Source organism: Denticeps clupeoides, chromosome 9 (assembly GCF_900700375.1).
Source record: "Denticeps clupeoides chromosome 9, fDenClu1.1, whole genome shotgun sequence".
In the NCBI taxonomy this organism is placed as follows: Eukaryota; Metazoa; Chordata; class Actinopteri; order Clupeiformes; family Denticipitidae; genus Denticeps; species Denticeps clupeoides.
The window spans coordinates 21010722-21020662 of NC_041715.1; the positions used below are offsets into that span (position 1 = coordinate 21010722).

At 43.5% G+C, this 9941-nt stretch overlaps 1 protein-coding gene across 3 annotated transcripts in view; it reads right to left on the bottom strand.

The window, feature by feature from the left end:
• tmeff2a (transmembrane protein with EGF-like and two follistatin-like domains 2a) overlaps window positions 1–9636 on the bottom strand; it is a 63797-nt gene extending 54161 nt beyond the window's left edge. For all 3 annotated transcript variants that reach the window (XM_028991728.1, XM_028991729.1, XM_028991727.1), the window contains exons 1-2: window positions 9192–9636; window positions 3889–3998 (exon numbers count right to left, since the gene is read on the bottom strand). In XM_028991728.1, coding sequence (XP_028847561.1) covers window positions 3889–3998; window positions 9192–9321 — 240 coding nt within the window. In that variant the 5' untranslated portion in view covers window positions 9322–9636. The remainder of the gene's footprint in view (window positions 1–3888; window positions 3999–9191) is intronic.
• Between the last annotated feature and the right edge of the window lie 305 nt (window positions 9637–9941).

Genomic DNA, 9941 nt, shown 5'->3' on the forward strand with positions numbered 1-9941 from the left:
TGTCTTTACAGCCAATCACATCAACTGATGTTTGAGAGTACGATTTTATGGTGACAACGTTACACTACTTTTGTCGGAATACAACTGAACTACAAATATTTGGATTTGTTTTAATTGAACATAGTCGTAAGTTGAAAATGATCATCCTGGTCCAGTCCGGGGCAGTGGCTGGCCTAGCGGGTAAGGAAACGGTGCCGGTTCTAAAGTGCCACAGGGCAAAGCACTGTCCCCACATACTGCTCCCCGGTCGCCTTTCACGGCTGCCCACTGCTGGTGATGGGTTAAAAGCACAGGAAACATTTCATTGTGTCACTGTGTGCAGTGCTGTGTATAACAATGACAAGCACTTCACTTTCACTTCAGTTGTTACGTATCTACTGGTGACCTGTGCGTGCACGTGTTTGTGTTCCTGGCAGCTGATTGGTCCACATCCATCTCTGGATAATCATCAAATTAAACGAGACATTAAATGAGTTTCTACTAATGCTGTTTCTTAAACAATGTTTTTGACTGGGTCAAAAAAAGTTCCACTGGGGAAGACATGGTCTAAAATGCAGCAGCTCTCTTTTCACGCTGCGTCACCCTGAACATACAGAAGCGAATACACACAATATAAAATGGTATGGTGTTTCAGATCGTATTCTTGAATACAGGGTTTGTCCAGACACCAGGCTGTCTGTGTTGACATGTGACCGACGGACACCACTTGACATGAGTGAGCGGGAATCTTTCATTTAAATTAAGCAGAAACACAGTTACTACCACAACAAAACAATGGAGGATTTGCGTTATACTGACACCTTTTGTCCCGATTCATATTATGAAACTTGTGTTCTTGCAATTCCTTCCAAGAGACCACAAAAATATGCAAATGTAGCACAATGTTGTTGTCACTACATCATACTCTCAGTTGATGTGATTGGCTGTAAACTTTGGAGAAATTCGATTGGCTACCTTTTGAAAATTCGTGAAATGAGCGGCGTCAGGTCAAGAATACGCAAATAAATGTAAGGGTATTCACAAATATATACGGTGGTTTTTAAATGCAGGTTTATCGGTTTATAACGGCACTGACATTTGTGCATCACATAAATGTATTTTTGAGTTGAGAAATGCAATTGTTACAATGTTACATTTACTTGTACAGCCTGGACAATTTTTTATTAAATCAACATTATGTGTCAACATCAGCACTTAACTTTCAAAATATCTGATTCCTTACACACTAATCTGGTGAGTGGTCTGCCCTGCCCTGGGAGTGGCACTGATCCCCTTGCTGTGGTGGAGCACTGTCCTCATGTAGCCTCTCATCCCGACCGGTGCAGCAGCGAGAAATCGAACATTAAACCCGTCTCCCCCGCCACTGGGGGTCCGTGTAACTGCCGGATCACTGGGGATCGTAAATACATGCAAATATATGTAATGAGAGCTGCAGCACCACTGGAATAATGATGACCTGTCTCAACCCTGTAAAGCTCCCTCGCTCACTCACACACAGACACACACACACTCTCACATTCTCTCTCTCTCTCTCTCTCTCTCCCCCCGTGTCTGTATGTCCACCTCAGCCAGGACTGGGGATTTTCAGCTCTGTTATTTCTATTGAAAGGAGCTGTCACCTGAACTTGTTTCTCCCATCTCTCTCTGCCTCGGCTAATGCTGATTTCTGACACTGCTTGTAAGAGGAGCAGCTCGGGAAAATGACAGGAGCTGTCATTAGCAGGAGGTATGACAAGCAAGCGAGAGAGCAAGAGAAGAAGAGAGGTAACATTAGTGCAGCTCAAAATAAAGCTGTAGAGAAAAGCAGATGTAGAACTTGGACGTGATTCATGGCTCGATTTCTCTGAATTGATTATTTTAGCTATTGATGATATTCGGTCTGACAGCCTGGTCTCATCATGTTCATTTTTACACCAGAGCTAATTTTATTCATTTTCATGAACTGATTGATTATGTGGGCAGCCCGGCGGATGCTGTAGGTCCACACAGAGCTAATGGAGTCACAGACAGCAGACAGTGGGTGGAGAAAGAGAAAAGTTCAACAGAAAGCAGCAGCTCTCCCTGCGGCCTGGGCAGCAACTCCCTCCACCAGACAGTGTGAGGTGAATAAATGAGCATTCATACCTGCGGATGGAACTCACCTCTGTCGTTCCTTGCTATGAAAAACGCACATAACCTACGTACCAAACCTTTCCTCTGCTCACAGGCTGGCATCCGTGTGAAACTGCCATGAACTGACAGCAGGGGTGGGTGATGTTACTGCTGTTATCTGAGAAGACCTTCAGAGGAGAGCTACAGATGCTGCTCCATGAGCAGCAAGCTGCGATTATTCTGGTTCTTCTCATTTACTCCCCAGTTAGTAAAGGAACTGCTCTTACTGGCTCTTTCCTGACATTTGGGATTAGGCTTTGAGGAATTTGGAATCCTGTATTTGTTCCTTTTGAGCAGGATTCTGTGCAAACAATCAAGCAACTCTAGAACCCAGTTGGAAAGCAAACTAGTCCTCGGGGGGATATCAGTGTCATGCCTTACAGTTAACTACAGATTCTCACAAAGGCCACCGCTTCATCTGAATATCCTCCCCTCATCATCTACAAACCAATCTTCACAAGCGAGGAGGTTCTGATAATAGTTACAAGTTGCCAAGCAATATTGACAACAAAAAGAGAGTAACAGTGTGGTACTGCCATGGGCATAAAATAATTCGGCACCAATGAACAGTAATGTTTGTGATATGGGTGAACCCATTTGTAGAGTGTGCAAATCGCACTTTTAATGTACTGACGTGATTCAGGCACAACTCAAAAGGCCATGGGCATGGCATCTGCACAAGTGTAAACAACACACAAGGATGAAACACAATGAAATCGATAGGCCTTTATTTGAGTAGAAAGCGATGAGCTGAAAGATTCAGGGTCGAGACTCAATGACTGAGCAAGGAACTCAGGTCGGTGCAGGTTAAAGATCATGAGAATCACCTGTCAACGTGTTTCCATCCCACCACTTGATGTCGGTGTGGAGGGTCATGTGATAAGTTCAGCTTTTTGCTGTAAGATAAAAAAAAGTCTCCCACCTTTCGCACAACTTTTCACTCAGTTATCAAAACATCAGCCCCAATTTGCACAATACTAAGCACATTGTCAGCGTCGCACTTCTTACAAAAATCAACACACAGCGACTGGCTTTCAAATAACCACACCCATGAAGCATCTGATTAAACACCACCAATAGACAATATTGTACAATATTTTCACTACTAGCACATTCTGTTTCAATTCCTCGATCCTAGTTTGAATTCCCCAGACCTCAATAGCTCAGATGAGAACATTGCATCAGGTTCTTCATGGAGCATAAGATCAGCATCCTAGCACCTGTTTCCACTATGTCCACCATGCCTCATTTACCCAAGCTTTTCTGTTCATTTCACAAGCACCTGCTGTATATTCTTACATTTTACACACAGACACACACACACAAGCACATACAAAGGGCAGGATGCATTATACATCTCCATTAGAACTAGGGCCCGGCTAATGGCATTAACTTTGAAATGAAAATAATGTGACCTACAATCCAAACAAGTGTCCTCAAAAGGAGACGGACGTCCGCCCCTGAACAGCCGACGTCTGGAGCATCTCAGCAAATAAGATTCCCATGAAGCAGAGATAAAAATAAAACGGTCTGATTGTCTGGTGCTGTGCTTTAGGAATGATGTTATACTGTAAATTATCTGAGACACGTTCCACAGATTCCTGGCGGTCCAGCAGCCACTAGGCCTCGTTTCCAGTGGCTAAAATGGATTTATTCCAGACTCCATTGTCTTGTCTGCAATGTGTATTGAAACACGATTACAGTATTGTAGTACCAAGGAGAACTGTGCATGCTTACCTTGAAGTCACAGATGCAGGTTATAATGTCCCCAATTCGGAGACACTCGCCGTCAAACTTGCACGTGTTGGTGTCGCAGGTGAACAGGTCGGTGTCCCGGTCATCATAACCTGCCAAAAATACAACATATTATCATGTAGTAAAGCACACACATCCTCCTCGACAGCTGGGGATCAGTTATATGCTGAAACATAACAATGAATAATTCCTATTCAACATAAAATCATTCACAATAGCCTTAAATTTTCATTTATTTAAGATCAGAGTCTACACTGTGTTTTATTTAAGAAGAGACCAGATCATCTCCCTGGCATTCCCTGTCTAAGCCTCTTTCTCACACTTTTACACTGAAAGAATAGATTTTTTTTCTGTTTCAGATAACATTTGTTCCTATTTTTTTTTTATTTGTTCCTATTGGGGACATTCTCTGCTGTAGTACATCACTTTCACTGTCACCTCCAATCACTCCAGACTCTTCTGCACAAAATCACTTTGCACAAAATCATTTTGCAAAAAATCACTTTGCGCTTTTTACTTTACTGCTCTTTTTTTATGGCTCTTTTCTCTTTAAACATTTCTTCTTTAAACATTGTCTTTAACTCATTGGCACACCTTCACCCTACCAGTTACACATATTTTATGTTAAAGACGTAAAAGTGTAATATTTGGTTATGGTTGCAATATTTGCATTTTGGTTCATTGTATACTTGCAACATTTGCAATACTGTGGTCTGTAGTAGTCGCAAAAAGCATTTCACTGCATATCATACCGTGTATGACTATGTATGTGACAAATAAAATTTGAATTTGAATACTCAGAATAAAAGAAAAAATTACTCTATGGCCAGTGTTGAGAGTTCTTCCCCATTTAATGTTAAAAAATTAACAAAGAAATGTGTGAAATTTTTTTTACACTGAAGTTTATTCACATTGTTAGAGTATATGAGGGTAATATGATTACACTTGTGATCTTATTGTTTTAATAATAACATTATGTGTGATATAATAACATCTAATGTGTGATGATTTATCATTATTATTTCTCTGTAGCTACTCAATAATATCATCACAAATGCTGCCAGCATGACCTCACTTGACTTAGCATATGGTGTTGGAAGGACAGGTCAGGCGACTGGTTTGGAGCAAGTCCATTTTCATTTGAACCTCACAGGCACTTACAAGAGGCAAGCAACCTGGATAACTCAGTTAAACTAGCACTCCGCCCACGAGGCCCATCAATATACCCCACCTTCTGCCTAAAGGTTGGTGAAAGCCTGCTACTGAACTAAACTGGGCATGCAATGCATGCTGGTACTACTTATTATTATTTTTTTATCCACACTGTGTAGAGTTGAATCTTCACTGTGGGACTGCAGAACTTTCCACTGACATTTAACTCTGCTGTTAGAGTTGGTTTACTCATCATAGAGTTGTGAATACTCTATCTGGGTTAAAATAGATGTGCTCTGAAATATTGACTGTTTAGTTTTAAATATGCATTATAATTTTAGTCTTAAGTATTAACCATGCTTGAGATTAATTCATTGAAAAATATATGATGTGTTTCTTATTAGTTCCAATCCTAACACACAACAACCAAAAAAAAATAGCTATTCAGTTATATTAGTACCTAGTTCACCTTTTTTGAAAATATATCTGATGAACTGGAGCAGCACAGTTTACAATATTTACAAGACATGATTAGGCAAATCGTTATGACGCCAAGGCAGCCTTGGGCCAGCCACGTGCTGCCAGTCACACAGACACAGGGTTCTAATCACCCTTGCTGCTCGATCAGCATGGGTGATCAAAACCCTTTATATGTTGGTTTTCTCCCTCACTCCCTTGTCCTGCATTTTTGTTTCCTCACTGTCCATGCTGCTTATCTGTCTCTGTGTTCCTTTTACAATTATTGTGCTGTGTCTTTGTTTTCAGTTTATTAAAAACCCCACTTTTCTTGATGTTACGCAAATATAGTATAGTACAGTGCATAGTACTGTATAAATTGAAGTGATTGTCAGTGTAAAACACAGCACACAGTGCATTACGAGTCCGCTTCATTAGCCCTCTAGGCCACCACTGCCCCTATAAATCTTATTGTGTAAAATATAAAATATTTTGTGTAAAACATTTTTGTGTAAAAAAGGATAAATTATATTAATTGTATTGTGGGTATTGTGTGAAATAAAAACGTAAAGGTTCCCCGCTTGGTTCCTCGCTTCCTTTGTCTTTGTTCGGGTTTTTTTAACATTTACATTTACATTTACGGCATTTGGCGCCCTTATCCAGAGTGACTTACAACGTGCTTAAGTTACCATCGATGAAGAGATCAATTCCGGTTCTCTAGGACCCCAACTATGAATTTTATTCACTCTGTTGTAGATTCTGTACACAAAGTTTGACAACAAGAAAATTACAATTTAATCTAAATATTCTTTAAAGAGGAAGGTCTTGAGCTGTCTTTGGCTGCTCACTAGGGTATCTGTTGTAATTGGGAAAATGTGCATTGAAAAAAGTTCTGTACAAATAAAAACTGACTGTGTAAAATGTACTGTACAAAATGTAGATTATATTGTGTGAAATGCATCTGTAACAGTGCCAAAATGAGTAACAGAATTTACTATATAGTCGATTTGTGGTGTTAATAACAAAGCCTTGTCTCAATGATACTGTAAGTACAACAATCTATTATGATACTTATAAGTACAATAACGTTAAAGGCACCAAAACTAATTATCAACACTGTTGGTTCCCTAGATCCAACTTCCTCTTGTCATCTGAATGACCGAGTCTTTTCCCATCTTCAAACATCAACTGAAGACCCACCTTCAAGGAATATCTACTAACTAGTCCAATATCTACTAACTAGGAATATCAACTAACATCTCAATTATTTCCCTACTACCTCTTAACTGTACTTTTTAATTGAGGAATCTGAATATCAGGGATGTTTTACTAAATGAGTAAAAATATGAACTGAGTGATTGCTAACAATAACAGAATTAAGCTGATTCTGAATTTAAGTGCTATGAGACTCTTCACATGGTGAAGGAAGTGGGATTCATCTGACTTATCAGCCATCGGCTGGGCATTCTATGGTAAAGATGTATGAAGATTGAGGAACGCAATGAGCATTTGTGAGCAAATCACCCTTACATAACATTAATCTGAATGCCAATAAAATATTCTCTTTCACAATCATTTTGGAACAGTTCTTAGAGAACAACTCTAACACTAAGGTGGTAGTAGCCTAGTGGGTAAGACACTAACCTAAGAACCTGTCATGAACCAGAAGACCACTGCTATGAACCAGAAGACCACAAAGTCACAGGTTCAAACCCCACTTACTTCCATTGAGTCCCTGAACAAGACACTTAACCCTGAGTGTCTCCAGGGGACTGTCCGTGTTAGAATTTACAGAATGTACAGGGGTCAGAGGTCAGGATAAATACACAGGAACAGGGGCTGGCAGGAAGGCAGCGACCTGATTCTCCTGCATAAACTAGTTTAGTTTATGAAGACGTATGTTCATCAGGATATCGGCGAAGAACATTCCTGCACACCAGCATCACAGGCCTCGGCTCGAAAGTGCAAAGATTACACGGCCAATCTGAAGTGCTTAGCAGGAGCATCTGAATTGGCAGGGGGCTGACATGGAGACGCGGAGGCGGCATGGCGTGGCGCTGCACTGAGAAAAAAAGCCCTGGCGGCAGCGGGATCACCGCTACTCGCGTCAAAATAAGACCAAGCATGGCCCACACCCCAGAGGCTCCTCAGCCCTGGCCGAAAGCCCACAACTGCAGCGAAACACATGGCGGAGATACAGTCCGGACAACTTTATTTAAAGAGCAGGAAGTGTCGAGTTTCCACGTGCTGTGGAGGCTGATCATTATTTCATGAGATCCACACATGCATATTAATCACCTTCGGGATACAGATTCTGTTACGCTGTCTTCACGGATATGAAACGTTTCTCCACTGTGCAGGACAAAACAAGCCCATTCCCCTGAGCAACAATCCGGTCCCTTGTTTTATATCTAGAACATGGGGCAGAAGATCAACTGAAGATAGACTAATTTTCCCATTCCCCATGACATCATTAACCTCAAACATTAAATCACACCAGGTCTCCGACTGGTAGGTCCTGACCAGCACTGTGCATGTTTCATTTACACGAGGAATAAACAGGAGGGACAGACCTATGTGTGTTGTGGGCAGCAGTGTGTGTCTGTGTGAAGCTGCATGGTAAGTGTGGTGAGCACGATGGATTTTTCGCACAAAAGACCAACACAAGGAAGAGGAAAACAAGAAGCCATGTTATTGATTTTGCTGGCGCTAAATGGGTTTGCACCTCCTAAGGGTCCAGAAGATCAGGATCATAACAGAGCTTCTCACAGCCCTGGTCTTATGTCAGCACCGAAAACCCTAAAGTGCCGGTTTCATCATTAATTATTCATCTCCATTAGCCTGTCAAACACATCAAGATCTGCATCCAGATGAAGCCCACATCCCAACGTTCCCATATGCAGACCGGCCCGGATCCTGTGTCTGCTGAGCAAGGAGCAAAGGGGCTGCCTGAGCAGCTGACACGGTGGGCTGAAGCCATCATGAACAATGGCGGCGGCGCAGTCACACTCGCGTCAGGTTCTAATAATACCTTCAACTCTGGACCTCGCTTCTCACTTCACCACGAACCTGGACAAGATGAACACACACACAGCAAAGTACTCATCAAGAAGCCCATGGAGATAATATCTACACAGGTCCCACACACCTGGCCTTCCCTCTTCTCTACCCACCTGGCAGAGGAACCTGCTCTCCATGTCCGTGTCGTTACTGCGGAGTGAATAATTCACGAAAACAAGCTGGCGAGCATCAAATATGCAGAAGGTTGTATGACGGAGAATAAAGATTCAGGTGTTGAGGCCACTACTTCAGAGTTTGTGTGGTCTGGAAAAAAACTTTCCCTGCTCCTTGCCGCTGGTAAAATATTCACCGTTTTTCAATAATGGATGAAAACAAGGAGGACTTTACTCAGCAACTCTCCTTGGAAAATGGAGATTGTAAAGTGTGTATGAAAGTAGACGTGAAGCCGTTTTTACAGCATCGTGGGCGTAAATAATTCTGGCATTCGGCACTTCAGTTTTCTCACTTCAGTTCCCTGCTTTCAATCTGTGGAGGAACTGAGAGGAACCCGAACCAGCCCGGCCGGCACGGCCCAATCGAACCTGAGCCTCGACGACGCGCACTGCTCCTCGGATGGTAGAACACGGACGCTAGAACGTGGTCACGGGGTCTCTTACCGGAGCAGTTCCACCCGGTCGGGGTCTGGCAGTCGCTGAGGGAGGACGGGAAGGCGCGGAGCTCCCGCACGGCCAGAGCGGCGAGGAGCCCGAGGACCGTTATCCACCAGCGGTCCCCCGGGGGACCCATCTCGGCGAGGGTTGGAGCTGCTCAGCGGCCGAGAGGGGGGCATTTTCCCGCAGCGCGCCCCATCCCGCGGCCCCGGAACAACAAGTTCTCCCGGAGCTTCAGCGGCGGACAGGTGCGACACTGGAAGGTGGAACTAGACGGGGAAGAGAAAGTATATTCCGTGCGAGAGGAACATCCGCCGGAGCGCGGTGCTGCGCTACGCCGAGGGTCGACGCTCCGGTGGGTCGGTCGGTAAGTTCGTCAGCAGTTCGTCGCTCGTTCTCCCATCCTCAGCACCGATCCTGCACACTGACGCGCCCAACGCTACCGGCTGGTCTGCGGGAGAGAGGGGGGGCGGGGCCACGGCTGGGGGAAGGCCCTGATTGGTGGAGAGGAAGGCAGGCGGGGATTAAACTATTAAAGGCCTCTGCACTTACCTGATGCATTTTTATATGAATTCTTGAAGTGATCTGACATTTCATTCACACACACTGAGCAAAGCACCGTCCCCACACGCTGCTCCCCGGGCACCATTCATGACTACACACAGCTCACCAAGGGTGATGGTTAAAAGCAGAGGACACATTTTGTTGTGTGCACCGTGTACTGTGCTGTGTTTCACAATGACAATCACTTTCTTT